This window comes from Nanorana parkeri, unplaced genomic scaffold (assembly GCF_000935625.1).
Source record: "Nanorana parkeri isolate BGI_ZX_2015 unplaced genomic scaffold, ASM93562v1 scaffold597, whole genome shotgun sequence".
NCBI classification, from domain to species: domain Eukaryota; kingdom Metazoa; phylum Chordata; class Amphibia; order Anura; family Dicroglossidae; genus Nanorana; species Nanorana parkeri.
In genome coordinates, this window is record NW_017306865.1 from 149,436 (window position 1) to 169,084 (window position 19,649).

A 19,649-nucleotide genomic window follows, 5' to 3' on the forward strand; every position below is an offset into this window, starting at 1 on the left:
GTAGTCCATCAAGGAAACGAGCTTGGAGCGGTGGCTACTTTATAACACACACAGGGACCATGGGGAACAAAAGTAGGCCCCCTCCAGAAGGAAGGACAGCGTCAGAATGAATTCAGAGATGATTTGAGGATCTACAGCTGAGTGATACACAAATAAGGTACATTTTTGTTAATAGTTAGGGTACTTGAATTTATTTTTAAGATTTAACTCCTGAGTTTAGTGTGACTCTAACAAATGGCAACAGGATGTCACCTGTCATTATTCCTCCTACAGGCCAAAGTTTTATGGAGCATTAAATTATCTTCAAAACACTACTTCCTAAAAGTAAAGGTCCACACATATGTTTACCTGGAGTTCTGTTTTAAAAGAACTGTGTTGTGTATTTTCTTATCTAGTTGAAGAGGTATAAATAACCTCTGATGGCAGTAGCCATTGTCTGAGCCCTAAGTCAAATAGTAGTTCTGATGCAGGTACAACCTGTGATGCTGTGAACATGTGACACTGCCCTGGAACTAGTATTCTGCCCAGGCAGTTAACAAAGGGCACTTACTATGGTTAGAGGACACTTAACATGCCCAATTAATAACCACAAAAAATATAACAACTATGTAAACTAGTCAGTAAACATCCCATTCTGAGCACTGTACTTAGTGAACATGTTTCTGGGGTCAACATCCAGATGAGAAGAGAATCCAATAAAAAAAATTCACAGTATTTAGAAAAATATAAACTCTGTTGAAGGTATATTAATGATGAGAAGTAAGGAGGAAACTGTGTGTTTCTATGTATTCCACAAGAATCTGTCCTCTTTGAACTATGGTTTTCACCAATGCTTTCACTCCCTGGAAGCCTCCTTGGCTTTCCCAGAATACGTGATCCATCTGCAGCGATGTTAATAGCATGTCATGTAAACATCCTGACTTCAATACTTGCACTGCTGATCTAGGATACCTAATGGAGAGCAAAAGAAGTATCAGTCATAGTGGGGTGATGGAAATAAAATATTTGATTAATTATGTCCATTTTTACAGAACTGTTGTATGCCCTCAATGCCAAGACATTATATAGCATATGAAAAGTGTTAAATATCAAAATACTGTTAAATACTATCAAAGTTCTGTTATCTCTTATAATGGGAGATGAAAATAAAACTTGTTCACAAATGTAATTTTGTAAAAACTTGTTCACAAACTTCAATCACTGAACAATGTTCTGGACAAAACTACTTCACCATGGAAATATAGGTATCATCCACATTTTTGCCTAGCATATTTCCTTTTTTTCTGAAGAGGGATGCTTCTGCATGAGGACAATTTATTCCTAATACATTTTATAACATTATTAACTAAAATTATAGTCATATTTTAAATGTTTGTTGTATTACAGTATGTCGGAATCCAAAACTGCTTTTATTTTGGATAGAGTTATGAAGGGTTAGAACTTTCATCAGGTTTTTAGTGCTCTTTCTGCCTTTCACCTTACATCCTGTCCAGATGACCACTGAGAACTTGTGGCTGTATGTCCAGTTTCCCCTCTCTGGCGTGCATTCTCTCTTCCTTAGAGAATCCACTAAGGAGCCAGTGATGTGGATTGTACCAAAGGGATTTCAGAAAGTGCATTTTAGACAATGGTAATATGAAATCAAGTCAAAGAAATGGCCTGTTGGTTGCCTAGACAGGATGTGAGAGAAGACCTCCCCAATGCAACAAGATCAGTCCACATGTGCAACCGTGCCATCTGCTGGAATACATTCAGCACTTCAGCATAACACCTAGATTCAATCTGCACAGGTTATTCGTTTTGCAGACATTTTGGCGAAATGCATTGGAGTCAATTAGAGACAAGTGTCACCTAAACGTTTCCGAAGGCAGAAGCAGGATTTTGGAGCAAACTCAGCTTTCCCAAAATCACTGTACTCATCCTTAGCCTAGATATAGCTCCCAGTTGGTTTGCAATACCACTGGTAACATCCTGCCTGCAGCAATGGAGTGCATATACTTGTCCCAGATGTGCATTATGCATTTGTGCACCTACTGCGACATCATCTTGCACTTTCTGCAATACTTTGGCAGAGACCGTGTGGCTTCACATGAAGGGTGGAGCTTTTTAGTGTGTCATCATTGGCACAATTAGAGAAATTAGCACTGCCTGGCCTGTGGTGGTCTCGGACAGGGCAGGCTGTGGAAATTAAACTTCAGTGTATGAAATTGAGGTTTATGTGCTGACATTTCAGTGAAATAAGGGAGTCAATTAGAAGTGACTTTAGCCAAAGTAAATTCAGTAATTTTGCAGTGAACTCGGTTTCTTCTAAATCAGGCTACTTATCCTTAATCAGTACAAGACCGTTGACCATCACCACAGAGCCTGCTTGTATTTTTTCTTACCTATCTATCCCTTGCAGGAGTCTAAAGTTAAGATTGTCCTCAGGGTGGTTTGGTCTCCCAGCATTGTCAATGTAAACTAAATTAGAAGGGTCACTATGGCGGACCTATAAAAACAAAGAAACATGAAGAATATTTTTCATACACAAAATCAGGTACTTTTCTGGGGATTAAACTGTAATTTGCATTCTATAACCAAAACCATACTGGAATATGTGATGATTTTTCCATAGGCTTTGAATGGCAGAGAATGATCCTAAGTCAAGCATGTGCAATGGCGTCACGGCTGGGTGTCACCCGGTGGCCGCTCCGGGCGACACCACACCTTGGGATGACCCTGTAAGGAGGCGGTCTAAAAATTCTCGGCCAAACAGGGACTGACTGACAGCTGCAGAAGGAAACCTACATCATGTTTGACCATGATATTAACTCTTATGTTAAAGAAAGAAGCAAGTTGAAAGTGTCAAAGAAGCTCGGAAACTACTATAAACACTGAAATAATAATTCAGATAATTTCCTCTATATTTGCATTTGATTTATGTCTTGAAGGCATGTTTTAGACATGAGACCCAAGAAAATGATATAGATTATCCTGCTTTGCAATTTACATTTTATTGTAATTACATGGTTTAATGGATTAGGATAAACGTGACAGGTTTTCCTTTAGGTGCTCATACAGACTAGCACTTCGCAGTGTAAAGTAATATTATAACTAACACAGTTTGAGTAGAGCATATTTTTCATTCAGGATGGGGTTCATCTTTGATTGAACATATAGGAGGAACCTTCACATAAATATGGGATGCATAATGACTATGTTTTGAAAATATGAGAGGAATATTCACAGAAATATGGGTATGCACACTGACCATCTTTTGAAGATACGAGAGCAACCTTCACACAAATATGGGTATGCGCACTGACCATGTTTAAAGAAAAATATGAAATGAGACCTTCACAGAAATATGGGCATGCACATGGATCATGTTTTGAAGAGATGAGAGGAACCGTCACAGAAATATGGATGTCCACATGGACCATGTTTTGAAGATATGAGAAGAACCTTCATGGAAATATGGATATGCACATGGACTATGTTTTGAAGATATGAGAGGAACCTTCACGGAAATATGAATATGCACATGGACCATGTTTTGAAGATATGAGAAGAACCTTCATGGAAATATGGATATGCACATGGGCCATGTTTTGAAGATATGAGAGGAACCTTCACTGAAATATGAATATGCACATGGACCATGTTTTCAAGATATGAGAAGAACCTTCATGGAAATATGGATATGCACATGGACTATGTTTTGAAGATATGAGAGGAACCTTCACGGAAATATGAATATGCACATGGACCATGTTTTCAAGATATGAGAGGAACCTTCACGGAAATATGGATATGCACGTGGACCATGTTTTGAAGATATGAGAAGAACCTTCACAGAAATATGGGTATGCACATGGACGATGTTTTGGAAATATGAGAGGAACCTTCATAGAAATATGTATATGCAAATGGAGCATGTTTTGAAAATATGAGAGGAACCTTAATAGAAATATGGCTATGCACATGGACCATGTTTTGAAAATATGAGAGGAACCTTCACTGAAATATGAATATTCATATGGACCATGCTTCGAAGATATGAGAGGAACCTTCATAGAAATAAAGCTATGCATATGGACCATATTTTGAAGATATGAGAGCAACCTTCACAGAAATATGGGTATACGCACTGACCATGTTTAAAGAAAAATATGAGATGAGACCTTCACAGAAATATGGGCATGCACATGGATCATGTTTTGAAGATATGAAAGGAACCTTCACGGAAATATGGGTATGCACAGGGACCATGTTTTGAAGATATGAGAGGAATCTTCACAGAAATATGGGTATGCACAATTACCATGTTTTGATATGCGCAACAAACAAGGTAATTTCTTATTCTCAAAGAAAGACTTATCTCAGAGCTTTCAGAATTATAACTGTTGCTTAACCGTAGACCTGCAAAAACCAATAATTACCAGAAACTAATACTAGTACCTACCAGAATGTGCACCAAGACAAGTTCCTTTGGGTTGCGACACTTGTCATGTAGCAGCTCTTCTACACAAGGCTCTGTAGGGCCCGGCTTAAATCCACAACAGTAACGGTCTAGTCGATCCTGAACCTGTGTAATAATGAGCACATTGCAGCACAACACTGTTATGGATTTGTTTTTGTTTTTTACTGTGTCACCTTTAATGCAATCTAAATAGTGTAAATACCAACTGATAACACTTATGTTAAAAATTAATTTTAGAACTCATTTTGCAATCCATCAAGGGATTACGTTATCAACCGCATCTGTCTGCAAAATTGAACATTCCCTAACCAATAGACCAAGATAATGACATGAGGCTTATTCTAAAAAATTGCTTAGTAGGGAATCAATATAGAATATTGAAGATGTATAATTATTCTGCGCTGGGTATAAAATAAATTATTCTAAATGTACGTGCTAGCGTGAAAATATGGAGGCTGCAGCAAAAAATGACCCTTAGGTCAACACACAGAAATTCAAATATGCAGCGCCAACATCGATTAACAAATGTGTCAATTTTAGCATAAACTGTGATCAATATGTGAACAATGTGTACATAAATATGAATAAATACCTCCAATAAATATATATGCCAAAAGAATAAAACAATCGAAAACACACAATAAATATTAAAATGTTCTTTTTCCCTTTTCATAAAAAAACGTTGTCCTGGACAATCAATCCCACAGGGTCTCTGAAAAGGTTAAATGCTGGTTGGAGGTATTTATTCATATTTATGTACACATTGTTCACATATTGATCACAGTTTATGCTAAAATTGACACATTTGTTAATCGATGTTGGCGCTGCATATTTCAATCAATATCGAATAGCTAATTCCATCTCAACCAGATCTCAGCAGCGTCATTTTAACATAAAAAGTAGTTATTCTATTAGGAGAAATATTTTAGCTTGAAGTTATTTCCGTGAACATGCACATTTCCTAATATTCTAAGTAATTTAATTAATTTCCATCTTATAAAAACTGATTGCAACTATCTGCAACACGTGTTCCTTCTTTGTGTCACCAGAATGGTTAAGATATGATTCCATGAAGCTACCTGTACACAAAATGTATAACTATATTATTGTATTTTTGTTCTATCTTTGCGCTCTGGGGAGTATGGCTCAGCCATCATTTGTTTACTGTATTGTGGCCACTGGGTGGCACTGTAACACAGAGCGAGAGTTATAGACTCCCACACTTGACCAAATGCCATCGACATGGTTTCTGAGGGCTATAATGTTTATATTAAATTCTCTTACATTTATCCTGGCTGTCCATGTACGGACTGTAATTAAATAAAAAATGACCTTAAACAACTGATTTATATCCTTTGCCTGAAAAACATAGATGACATAGCTCCTTCTGCTTGCCAAGCCCGAATAATTACTGTAACAGTGCTGTGAACTGGAATCTAAAATATTCTTCTTGCAGCTGTGATTGCTGGATGCCTGTAGTGTAAACTCTTCCATACTCCTATGTCACATTTTCCTGAAATATTACCAAAGCTGAAGTAGTCAACTAAGGATGGAGGAAAAGAGACTCCATTAAAACTTTTCCTTTTGCAACATGCAGTATCTCAAGCTGTCTTAAAGGAGAACTCTCCTAATATTTGGCCAAGGAGTATATTCTACTATTCCATTTTGCCACACTGCTGTGATCTGTTGATTTAAGTTTAGATAAAACCTTTACTGAAAGAGAAATGGAGATGGCATGCGGTATGTGGAAGAGAGAGAAGAGTAGGGTATGACAGTGGGCAGTATGTGCAGGTGAGGAGGCTATGACAGCATGCAGTATGTGCAAGAGAAAGGTGAGAAGTGGTCTGACAGCAGGGGAGTTTTTATGTCAGTGGCAGTATGTGCAGGTGAGAGGGGTATGACAGCAGCGCAGCATGTGCAGTTGGGGAGTGGTATAACAGTGGGCAGTATGTGCAGATAAGGGGGTATGACAGCGTGCAGTATGTACAAGAGAGAAGTGAGGAGTGGTATGACAGAGTGTGGTATGTACAGGGCAGAGGTGAGGAGGGTATGGCAGCTGACAATATGTGCAGGTGGGGAGTGGTATGACAGAGGGTAGTATGTGCAGGTGAGGAGGTATGACAGCGTGCACTATGTACCAGAGAGAGAAGTGAGGAGTGGTATGACAGAGTGTGGTATGTACAGGAGAGAGGTAAGGAGGGTATGGCAGCTGACAGTATGTGCAGGTGGGGAGTGGTATGACAGTGGGTAGTATGTGCAGGTGAGGAGGTATGACAGCGTGCACTGTGCAGTATGTAAGAGAGAAGTGAGGAGTGGTATGACAGTGTGGGGTATGTGCAGGCAAGGGGTGAGGAAGGTATGGCAGCTGACAGTATGTGCAGGTGGGGAGTGGTATAACAGAGGGTAGTATGTGCAGGTGAGGAGGTATGACAGCGTGCAGTATGTAAGAGAGAAGTGAGGAGTGGTATGACAGTGTGGGGTATGTGCAGGTGGGGAGTGGTATGGCAGTGGGCAGTATGTGCAGGTGAGGAGGTATGACAGCGTGCAGTATGTAAGAGAGAAGTGAGGAGTGGTATGACAGTGTGGGGTATGTGCAGGTGGGGAGTGGTATGGCAGTGGGCAGTATGTGCAGGTGAGGAGGTATGACAGCAGGCAGTATCCCAGATAGCAAGGATAACTTTCCACAAACTTGTGGCAGGGTTAAATTGTAATTCTTTCTAACTTGCTGCACACATTCCCAGGCAAGTTGTAGACTTGCAGAATACTTGCAGCACAAGTTCTAGTTGACACTTTTTGAATTTGTAGTGAATTTGCTTGGCAAGTCTACAGCAAGAGTCCTGCAGGTCTTACATGCGCAAAAATGCAACTTTGCCTGTCTAGGCAAAAATCCTAGCACCGGCCCTGAGTGGGCAGTATGTGCAGATATAGGCAGTATGTGCAGGTAAGGAGTGGTATGGCAGCTGGCAGTATGTACAGGTGAAGACTGGTATGACAGAGGGCAGTATGTGCAGGAGAGGAATGTGGAGGTTATAACAATGGCCAGTATGTGCAGGAGAGGAATGTGGAGGTTATAACAATGGCCAGTATGTGCAGGAGAGGAATGTGGAGGTTATAACAATGGCCAGTATGTGCAGGAGAGGATTGTGTAAGTTCTAACAATGGCCAGTATGTGCAGGAGAGGTGTGTGGTGGTTTTAACAGTGGCCAGTACGTGCATGAGAGGTTACTATTAGCTCACTACTTCAAGTCCCTGTTATTATTTACCTGAATTAATGACTGCAATAGTGGCCCCATAGACTTTTATTGCGGCAACAAATTCAATTATAATAATAACAAAGGCGGAAAGTAGTGACTCAATGGTACTGCTGCACTTCCATAAAGAGCTTCCACTAAAATGGAGGTAATTAAAGTGGACCTGGACTCAAAAAGTGAAGATTTGCTATCTTATAGGGGACACCTAGAACTGTTAACTGTGGCTAACCAATATGAAGTGACTTTGTCTAGATATTTCAAGCTCTGTAGCCTAAATGATGTATATCTGCAGTGTGAGATCCTCTAATGCACTGCTGCCCCTGACTGCTAGTCTAAACAAGATTTGGAGTGGATTTGGTGATGTCAATACTATGCTGCTCACTGTTCTCCAGAGGGCTTGCTGGAAAGAATGCTGTACCTGAGGACCTGCAGTGCATGCATTTCCCTGCTTCTTCTTTATTCTTAATACACCTCTCCTGCTCTTTTTGACCAATACTCCACAAGTCATCAGATCACGAGCGTTCGGGAGGCAGCTCTGACACGAGGAAGCAAAGTATTGCTTTTCTACCAAGGTGGCCTTTACACAGGGATAGTGCAAAGCGAAACATGATAAGTTAGTAACGGGGAAAAGATCAGCTGTAGTGAACCTATCGGCAATACTGGTGACTAGTCATTTGCCCTTCTCTTGCCTTTTTTGGGCAGCTTCTACAGTGCAGGTCTCCACATTACACTTAAAGTGACATTAGAGTCACAAATATCCCCCCCCCCAGTGCTGCTTTAAGGACTTACCCTAAATGATGCCTCTTGATCTGATCATTTTCTTTCCAGTAGTTTTCAGGAGTCCCTCAAGCGCTGACTGCTGTGTATTCTGTGCCTCACGGAGTTTGTCCGCGTGCTTGCTGCCAGGCTGCGTGCATTGACTTACACTGGGTCTCTCCTCTTCCTCCGGCCAAAGATCTCTACTGCGCATGTACCCGCCCAATCATGCTGCCCGGCCGCTCAAAAATCTTCAGATATTCAGACGGGAGCGAGCAGCATAGACAGAGGTAAGTAAAACTCTTTTTAGTAACTTTTTTTATTTATGTTTTTACATATATCTACTGCTAGCAAGCAGTAGATATATGAAAAAAAAGAGAGATTTTAATTATGCTTTAATTACTGCTGTCCTATTTTCAACAACAATTCCTGAAGTGGAGGTTTTCATTACTAAATGCTTGGAAGGAAAATTATGCTATTTCTCAGAATGTTACAATTTATAAATGAACATTGACAAAGATTTTATAAAGCGACTCCTTTACTAGAATTTTTGGAAGGGTATTTGTGGAAACCTGCTAATGTTTTTTTTTTTTACAGACTACACACAGTAATTGCACTTAATTGAACCCAGAAAATTAGAGTTTGTTGTCCTACCTTTCTAGGAAGTCTGACCTGCAAGGATCTCCAGAGTATGGCGGGGCGCTCTAAGAATGAATCTTTGACAGTCTGGGGTGCAGTGCACACATCATGAAATAAACTAGGCTTAGTAACATGAACCCAGACAAAAGATACTTGCTTCTCTGCTCTGTCGTCTGTTTAAAGAGCGGTTGAGAAGCAAATAGAGTCTGCTGGTTTAGGAAGGCTGCCATACTTTAGACCAGTCAGCACACACAAAATGTGTGTTCAGCAAGAAAGTCTCCCGTAATAGTTTACATTGCACAGATTCATGGGAATGGACCATTTAGCTGTCTGAAGGGGAATGCATTGAATAGCGAGCCATATTTGACAAGTATGTGAAATTTCCATAGTGCCATGATAAAAGGGTGTAAGAATAAAAAAGTCAGGAAAGATATGTAAAAAGGAAAGCTACATTTGATGCAATATATAGTTTACTGCGAAATAAAACAAAATGTGACTATTACTAATGACCAATGACTGGGTTTAAAAAAAATAATAATCTAAAAGCTTCTTTTACTTGTCTAAATCAATGCTTGTGAGACTTCTATGTTCTCTGTTGAGGAGGTGGTGCCTTCTTCTTTCACTGCCTGGGTTAGGTGTACACTACCTATTGGTACCTTATGTGCCCTCTCAGGATCCAGAAGACTCCAGCGGTGTGATGATGTCATAAAAAAGCGACGAGTTGGCATGCACAGACTTCAGCGCTGCATCTACCATTAGTCACCTCACGGGGTGGATTTTGATTTGTAAAGAGATGGCCTTAAAGTGGATAAAATAAAATAGGAAAACTATCAGCCGTAATTTCCAATAGCCAAAAATGAATAGATTAATTTCATAGCATTTATATCGCAGTGGATAGCAGTGTGCCTCCTTTGTATATATTTTGGAGATTATACATGCCTTCCACCCAATCCCACAATGCAGTGCCTTTGTGTCAGAGAGTTGTGTAGAGTTCAGTTGGGAGTTGTCATGTGGTTGGCAGGTGTCTATGTTCATGCATACTGCAATATTGTGAAATTATTTTATTTTATCCACAGAACAGGTTGTATTGAATATCACCAGCTTTACACTAATTTAAAGATCAGCAAAAGATATTCAAAGGCGGTCAGATGTGTGTTCTTTTTCGTTTTTTAGACATATCTTTTATAAATATGCAAGCTCTGATTGCTACAATGTACTTATTTATGTCAATGCCTGCTCCATGTCCTATCTCTCTAAAGTCCCACCAATGAAGTCACTGCATAGCTGGGCTGTGGGCATGGGCAGCTAAACACAGGAGAAACACCACTACATACAAGAACCGGGTCCTAAGACACTCTTTAGCAATTTGATATCTTTCTAGGTCACTTTGTAGATTATCTGCTCTGGTAAAAGTGAGTATCGCAATAAGAAAATTTCAGTTACAGCTTTTATCTCCTCTGATGGAACCCATAAATGCAAGAATGATCAGAACTGTGATGACCATTTCACCGTATCTACCAATACCTTTATAAAGCCAACATATGTCAAAGATGCAAGGCAGGTCTACTTTAAAGAGTTTTGATGAGTTATCTTTAAACTGCTTTTATCTACAGGAGCAAAAACAGTAATCCAACAGTGCCTCTAGGGAAACAACTTCAAAAAGAACGCAAAGTTTACCTCAACAACTGCTGTACAGCTCAGTAGGGAAACAGTCTGGCAGGAAACGCTTAACTAACTAACTACTAACATGTGCTCCCTGTTTATACTCAATGTACACATGCAAGCCAGTGCTGATCTTCCACTTCATAGATTTGATGAAGTGGAGGCTTTGCAAGACATACTGTATATCAGATAAAAATAGATAAAAGATACGTTGACTACACATGTTGATACTATAGTTTAGAGAAGAGGAAAATAAAGGCATGGTGATGCAACTATCGTTGTTGGTGCATCTAAAAATGCATGTTGTAGAAAGATTTATACCTTCACTATAAAGTCCACTCTTTCAGTAATTTCAGGATTCAATAGCTACAGGTATTGCAGAAGCTGCAACTATAATTGGGTTCTTGATTTAAACAGCAGCCATATAATGAAAAAGAGGCCCAAACTGCTACCACAAACATTTATTCAGTACAGTGGCGGAACTACCGCCGGTGCAGCCGGTGCGACCGCACCGGGGCCTCAGCCTGGGGGGGCCCAGCACAGTTGCCGGCCGCCGGATAGCACCGGATCGGTATCCAGCGGCCGGCGGGCCCCCAGTATCTGTGGCGTAGCGGGGCGAACTTAACGTGCGGCCGTCACCGCAGCTCCCGTCGGCCTGCCCGCATCAGACCCGGGATGGAGGTTGTTACGGAGAGGAGAGCATCTCCGATCTGACCGATCTGAAAGAGAGCGAGCACGGACATCTACAGCCGCGGCCACAGCAGCCCAGCCTGCACCCGACACGGCTGAGTCTCCCCCACACTGCCTAGATCCCGAATTCATTCAACGGTACCACGGACTGAGTCCCCGCTCTGCTTCCCCTCTCCTCGTTCACAGCCTCCCTTCCTTCCGTGGACTAACTCCTCCAGGCAGTACACCAGCCAGATTCGGGCACACACACACCACGGGTGTCCCGATCCTCCACACAGGCTGTCCATCCTCTGGTCCCTGGATCCACATGTAAGTGTCAATACAGTTATTTTTCTGCCATGTCTTGCCAAGTTAGCTAGTGCTCCATTGTTTTTGTGCCCTTTGTGTTCCTTTGTCGTTTTGCATTTACAGGTTCTCCTCCTGTTTCCCAGGGTTGCATGTTTTTTAGTTAGCCTTCCCCATCCGAGAGCACTTTTTATGTTCTTTTGATAGCCCGCACAGCCCACCATTAACTCCGCACTGACACCTGAGAGTCCGCACAGCCCATTATTAACTCCGCACTGCCACCTGAGAGTCCGCACAGCCCACCATTAACTCAGCACTGCCACCTGAAAGTCCACATAGCCCACCATTAACTCCGCACTGCCACCTGAGAGTCCGCACAGCCCACCATTAACTCAGCACTGCCACCTGAAAGTCCACATAGCCCACCATTAACTCCGCACTGCCACCTGATAGTCCGCACAGCCCACCATTAACTCCACACTGCCACCTGATAGTCCACACAGCCCACCATTAACTCTGCACTGCCACCTGAAAGTCCACACAGCTCAGCATTAACTCTGCACTGCCACCTGAGAGTCCGCACAACCCACCATTAACTCCGCACTGCCACCTGAGAGTCCGCACAACCCACCATTAACTCAGCACTGCCACCTGAAAGTCCACATAGCCCACCATTAACTCCGCACTGCCACCTGATAGTCCGCACAGCCCACCATTAACTCCGCACTGCCACCTGAAAGCCCACACAGCCCACCATTAACTCCGCTCTGTATGCATATTCTGAAAGCGTGAGAGACGGGAGTCTGCGCTTGTTGGTCATTCCAGGGATCAGGTGTTGCAGCAATGCAGAATGGCACCCTCTATAGAGGACTACAAATCTCAGCAGTACTTTATACAGAAATGCGATTGTTATATAAATTATTGCTGGGATGTGTAGTCCTCTTGAGCCTATGCCATTCTGCATTGCTGTATATATTAGGGACGCACCAATATACTACGCCAAAACATATCGGCCAAAAATGGCACTTTTGGCTAAATACCAAAAGTGCAATTTTTCTGCAATACAGCGGCACATCCCTGCCTTCTTTCCTCCCCACTGGGCGCTGCTCTGTGTCCCAGCGGGGAGGAGAGAAAGTGAAAGCCGGCCGAGCGCTGCGGGAGGAGAACGCTGTGTTTGTGGGTTTTTTATTTGGGGGGGCCCAACAAAAATTCTTGCACCAGGGCCCTTTGTTCCTTAGGTCCGCCACTGATTCAGTAACCTTTCTGTTATCAACTAACCAAACTTTCTTCTAACCAGAAAAAAATCCCCTGTATGCTCACTGTTCTGTTGATCTGTGGCATGTATTATCCTGGAAACGATTGTGTGCCTATTTGTCTTAATTTGTTCGAAGTGTGTCTATTTGTCTTAATTTGCTTTTGATTACTGCATTTCAATATTAATATGAATTCAATACAGAGTTTATGTTATGGTATGGTATAATACGGGGTATGGCATTAGTTAGACCTATATCTAATAGTTACTCTCAAGCAACTAGAAACTACATTTATCCGGATTCTACCAATCCCTGTGGATGCCGATAACGGGAAGTTTACTGTATTAACTGACAAGAAGTTAAAAACATAGCAATAGGACTTTTGAGGTACCCCAAGAATTGATTTATGATATATGATTGTACAAGTCAAATTTTTGGGATGCCTCAAAAGTCCAATGTTTTACTAGCTTTTAAGCACTTCCTGTGCTCTCTTCCTGTGCAGAAGAAGGGGTTTTGGAGACAAGGAGGAGGGAGGAGATAAGGAGAGGTCTGTTTTGTTTGCAATGCATCATAAATGAAGTAGGCAGGGCATGCTTAGGAATTAAAAACTGTGTTGTCTTTTTCTGTATTTACAGTGTGTTTTAAGGGCTGAAACTGTGCATGTATTACAGAGATGTATGAAATATTTATATTTTCATTTTGCCTTAACATGCACTTCAAGCACATTTTTTGTGAATCTGTTGCACAGTTTCTTACCTAGAGATACTGCCAGTAACAGCTTTTACTGTCACAGGCTGACAGCACTAAGCAACTACCTCTTAATTAGCACTGTCAGCCTGCCCTGTGTGCTTCTTTTTTTTTTTTGGCCATTGGGCTTCCTATCAGATAAGGAGCCCAATGGCAAACTGAAGCCGCTGGTATCGCAGGCTGGCAAGGCTGCTACCAATTGTTAGGCATTGGCTTAGCGTTGTCAGCCTGCAACAGGAAGTGCTGTTGCTGGCAGGATCTACAGGTAGCAAACTTTGGAACAAATTCACAAAAAATGGTTTGTGTAAAAAATAGTATGCAGCTTTTTGACTTTTTAAAGTAAATATCTGTTGAAAAGCAGCAAAAGTTGAAAAGCAATATCTGTTGAAAAGCATTTAAAGTTAAATTAAATAACTGATCTTTCAATTTAATAAACACAAAAAAATTCTGACCCCTGGCAGTTAGAGCAGTGTGTAGAAAGAGCCCGGGAGGGGTGATTAACTGGTCTAGTGAAATCAGAAGTAATTAAACCAGTATTTCTCAATTCAAAATAGCTACCAATAGAACAGTTTACAATCATATACAGGGCCGTCTCTAGCATTTTTGCCCCCTGCGGTGCGTGGGGAGGTGGTGTTGGTGGGCTCGCTATCCCACCCAGCTCCTGGCAACCAGTGACATCACTAATTGTCAGGAGCTGGTTGGGACACCGGCTAGGGTGCCCCAGGTTGCTAAGAGCTGAGTGTGGAGATCTGTATGGCCCTTACACATCTCCCCACCTGGCTCTTAGCAACTTGGGACGCTCTGGCCAAAAAGGGGGTGGCAGGCACACTGCAAATATTGTGCAGCAGAGTGGCCATGCCACCATCTGCCCCCCCATGACCAAAGAAATGCTGCCTAATGTAACAGCCTCAGGCTGCCTCATTAAATGGTAAGCCTTGATCATATACAGTATATAAGTGGTGAACAATGTTTGTTTCCAGTGTGTGGATGCTGATGAAAACAAACATTTTTTTTGTTAGTGCAAGCTGAACCAATGATGCAGTTCACATTTGTGGTCATGAATGCTTGATTTGGCACACATCTATATTTAACCATTCTATTCAACACCTATTTCCTGCATTGATCACTGTCCTCCAAATTTTCCTTTTGGATGCATATGTGTATAGGTTACTGATATGAAAAGATATAAAATATCATACCTGCAGGAGAAAATCAAAGAAAGCCAACTTAGCCCATTCTGTGTGCTTGATGCCCACACATGGTAGAGTATCAATAGGCGTGACAGCGTTTTCCATGCCACATCTGTGCTTCAGCATTTCCTGATATGATAACCAGCCTACATCATGAGAGTTCTGGTCATTGTTGGTATCATTTAAGTGCTTGATGTCTGGATCCCACCATACAATAGGCCTTGCAGCACCATTAGTATACTTATAAGGCAGTTTATCACTTGTAAATATCCGAGCCACAGTTGGAAGACTGCGATTCAGTCCTAACACCCTATCAAGGTGAAATGCTAACACTTCATATAAATCACTGGGTCTTTTAATTAATCCACAGGACCCCTGTGTGCAATGAGTCTTTCCTTGGCAACGGCCGTCTAGCTGGCTTTGACACAAAGCAACTTTAAGAACCTGTCCATGTGCAGGAATCCTGGACTTTGTGATGATCTCACCATCTGACAATAACTTCATCTTCTGCAAATCATCAAAAGAAAACCAGGGGGGAACATTTTTCAGGAATCTTTCACTTTTGACTTGAGCTGGCTTTGCATGAAATTTGTAGCAGTCTGATCTCAAATGTGTTTTTTGTTTGGTTGAAGTATCCTGAAAAAAAACGGCTTTACTGCTCAAGTTTTCTCTGGCACTTTCCCCATTCTTCACAGCGTCTGCTTTCCACGAGGTTGGAAACTTATCTAATGGAACTGCATGTTCATCTATTTTGTGCATATCTGGCAGAACAAGGGAGTAGTTTTTGAGTTCAATGTGCACTTTTCTTTTAGCGTTTAGCAATGGCTTATTCTTACTCAAAACAGGTTTAAGAAAGATGTTCCTTTGTTTCAGGTTTTGGACATCCTTGCCAGCAAGGATAACTTTCTGATCATCTGGAAACTTTTCTACAAACTTATTTACATTGGCTACTAGAATAATGTTTTTTTGTTGAATTCCCGTAGCATTTCTTACAGTACGTGAAGATTTTTTGGCCATGAACCTTTTATCTTTGGTTTTATAATGGTTATTTTTCCTTTGTGGTTGCTTGCTAAGCTGTCCTAAACTACTCTTCTCCTTGCAGTCGCGGCTACTGTTATTATATATCTGCAAGTCTTGGTGGTATTTCTGCAGACCAGATTCCCAGCTTCTGTGGTTATTACTTTGGACCAGTTTAGGGATGGAGTCCATGGTGTCAGCCCATAGCCGTTTGTGTCGGACAACTTTCCTGTGTTCTATTTTCTTCTGAAAATCAATGTTTTCATCTATGTCTGCTGGCAATGCAGGAAAACTGTTAATTAGCACCAAAGAAAATGCAAACAGGAAGCAAAACCCCACAACAGGCCTCCTCTTCACGCACATTCTCAGCCACAACCTCAGGGCCTGTGAGAGGAAACAAAAGAATGTGACTTATTAGTGAAATTAAGATATTATCAGTAATATATCCTTATTTCAAGCAATTTCAAGACAGATTGTTTCATACCTCCCAACTGTCCCTCATTTGGAACCAAACCCGTCTATCCCTCTTTCCTCCTCAGTTGTCCCCCTTTCTGGTCTGATGTACAGATATCTATGAAAATGTTCTATTTAACTATCAAAAGTGTTATTCTGAACTGAAACCTTCATCGTATCCACTAAAGTAGTATTAAATGCTAAAACCTTTTTTCAGTGATGAATCCAGATCAAAAAATATACATTGACCCGCAATGTTTTTCCAAGCTCTTATAGTCATCATGTTTCCTTACAGTTGGCTCTAGCTCTCTCAGATCTGCTTCCCTAAACGTCCTGTCCCGTACAAGATAACAAGGGAGAGCACAGTCTCCAGCAGCAGTCCATCTGGCTTGAATAAAACAGGAAGGAGGAGCAGGAAGCAGGGGAGTAGCAGGAAGCAGGGGAGTAGCTTGCTCTCTTGAGTCTACGTGTTTGTGGAGACACATAAGGGTTGCTCCATTGGACCCTGCAAGGGAAAGGAGCCCCCCTAAAACACTACATAAGGGCCAGTACTCAGGAGACAAGCTGATTCTGCAGGAAGCTGAAATTTGTAACCATCAAGGAGCAGCATCCATTGTAAGTGATTTAATCAGCATTTGAAGTAGCTTATAATCCTTTTGACTTTATTATCAGTTTAATTATCTCATTTTATCTTTTGTGAAGCCGGTAAAGGAAAGGTAATGGTAAAAAAAGACAATATAGGGATTTACCAATAATTTTTGGTACATAAATTCTTAATGGTCTGCATAACTGGGGGCATAGCAGGGCAGTGTCCATTGCTTAAACAAATTGTGCTGGAAGGTGTCCCTCTTTCTCATTTCAGAAAGCTGGAAGGCATGTTTTGGTATGAATACGATTCATTGATGAATAAAGCTGAACTCTTCCATTTTTCCCAATACTTTCCTTTCGCAACCCACTTATTTTTAGAGAAATCATCATTTACAAATGGTGCATTGGAACATTGTTGATGCCAATGAGTGCAATTGTGGTGAGTGGATGGGTGGGACAAATTTAAATATCTACAAAAAGTGAATGCCATGATAAAGTATCAAGCTGCAGCAGAAAAAGAGAGTACGGAGCCAGTACATTATCACCTTCCTGTCCACAACCCTTCAATTTTCTTCAAGATATTGAGACAGTGGGAGCTGCCATTTGGACCTTGGCTTTTCCCCCCCTAGGTAAGTAGGTAGGTTTAGCCTTAGATCCCAAAATGTTCTGTATTTTGTAGATTGGAGAGCTTTGACAAGTGTAGTACGCATGATATTGTCCTGACTGATTACCTCTGACATACACTTAATAGTTTTGTTTAAAATTATCTTTAAAGATGAACCCTGGAACGTATCATTGGCGTCCAGATGCCTGATCCTGGAAGAGACAGCCGGCTCCCAATGACATCATAAAGGAAGATGGCGGTGCGGGACCTGCTGTGTGACGGTGGAGCAGTGGATCACTACAGAGCAATTGAAGATAACCCAGCATGAAAAGGGTTTTAAAAAAAACACAGCTGGGGAGTGAAGTTCCTCTTTAACGCAGATATCACAAGGATACGTTTAGAGTGACAACAGAAGTTCTGCCCAGCATGAGAAGAGATACAGATTTAAAAGGAAGAGCAGCAAAGAGAAGGGAAACTACCATGGATTACAGTAAGGCACACATTACAGTATTGGTTTATGTTAAAAAATCTGAGGGTTTAATGTCACTTTAAGTATGTCTGCCTGGTGATAAAATGAGTGAACGCTATATTGTTCTAAATTAGAGGAATTTATTAATTCCACATTTATTGCTCTGAAACCATGAGGAACTAAGGAACATCTTTAGCTCAAAAGTATTTTTTTCCCCTGGATCTTGGCAGAAAGATAAATGCATAATTCAAGCCGCCAGCCAAATCAGGCTCCACTGAATAAAAACGTTATTGTTGATTGCATGTTACAAAGGGTCCGAAAGACCATGAACCACAGAAAACAATTTGGAATTGGCTGAATGTTTCCACCACGCAAGATTTAGGTTTTGTGATTGAATGTTAACAACAACATGATTATACTGCAATTCTTTGTATAACTTCACAATTTAATACCATGCATGGTAGCCACCATTCCAAGCTCGCTCCCGTGATAGACTGCAATCACACTTTTAGTTGACTAATTTCTATTGAGATTATAGTGCATCACAAGAGTGAGCTTGGAGCTGTGGCTACTTTACTACACACATGGACCATGGGGAACAAAAGTAGCCACCCTCCAGAAGGAAGGACAGTGTCAGCACAAATTCAGAGATGATTTGAGGATCTACAGCTGCGTGATGCACACATAAGATACATTTTTGTTAATAGTTATGGTACTTGAATGCATTTCAAGATTTTATTCCTGAGTTTAGTGTCATATCAAAGGGTCAGTTCACCAGTTGTATGTGGAATGTGGTGTGTTGAATCATCTACCACCTTCCTTTATTTAGATCTTTGTGTGTGCGTAGAGGTGCTTTTCTTGTAGAGTTAGGCAGGCACGTTGTGATGAGTCAATATATGATTCCTGAGTTGACAGTCATTGACCAAGACTTGTTAACACCTGTTGCCAATGCATAAAAAAGCATCAACACGCATATAACATGCATTACCATTGACTTCTAAGGGCCTCTCAACACTCTGAAACACAGAAAAAAGTTGCAAAATGCACTGCACTACAACACAGAGATGAGAACAGGTACTATTTTTTAGCATTAGGTACCTGTACATATGGATTTTAGTTTACAGTTTTAACTGTAATATAAAGTAGCCCCAAAAGCAGTGCAATATCAATTAACCTAACGCGCTTGCTCAATAAAGCAAATAAGAAAAGACCGAACAACTAACGAGTTAAAATGAACTCAAACCTAGGTTCGATCCTCTTTATTTAATGAAGCAGGCATTACAGAGGCAATTTAGAGGGAGTAAAACCAGAAGAAACTTTGCTCTAAACTGTGACAAGCAGGACTCATAGCGCTAGAGTCCCGAGCCATGTTACCCAAAGCTAGGTTAGATCACATGATTGTTGGATTCATTCACATTCAATAAAGACATGGGCATACTTAACATATCATGTAAAATGCATTAGCAGAGGCTACCTTTAGTAAAAACAAAATGGAATGTCAAAATAATCAGTGAACCCAAAGGCATAGCAGCTGAATCTTGACAATTCCTGTAAAAGTTGAGCCTGGTCCTGAGCGTCTCTCT

At 41.1% G+C, this 19,649-nt stretch overlaps 1 protein-coding gene across 1 annotated transcript in view; it reads right to left on the reverse strand.

The window, feature by feature from the left end:
• Positions 1-746: 746 nt before the first annotated feature.
• FAM198A (family with sequence similarity 198 member A) overlaps positions 747-19,649 on the reverse strand; it is a 28,156-nt gene continuing 9,253 nt past the window's right edge. The window contains exons 2-5 of the mRNA XM_018562755.1: positions 14,945-16,336; positions 4,445-4,567; positions 2,385-2,488; positions 747-951 (exon numbers count right to left, since the gene is read on the reverse strand). Coding sequence (XP_018418257.1) covers positions 747-951; positions 2,385-2,488; positions 4,445-4,567; positions 14,945-16,336 — 1,824 coding nt within the window. The remainder of the gene's footprint in view (positions 952-2,384; positions 2,489-4,444; positions 4,568-14,944; positions 16,337-19,649) is intronic.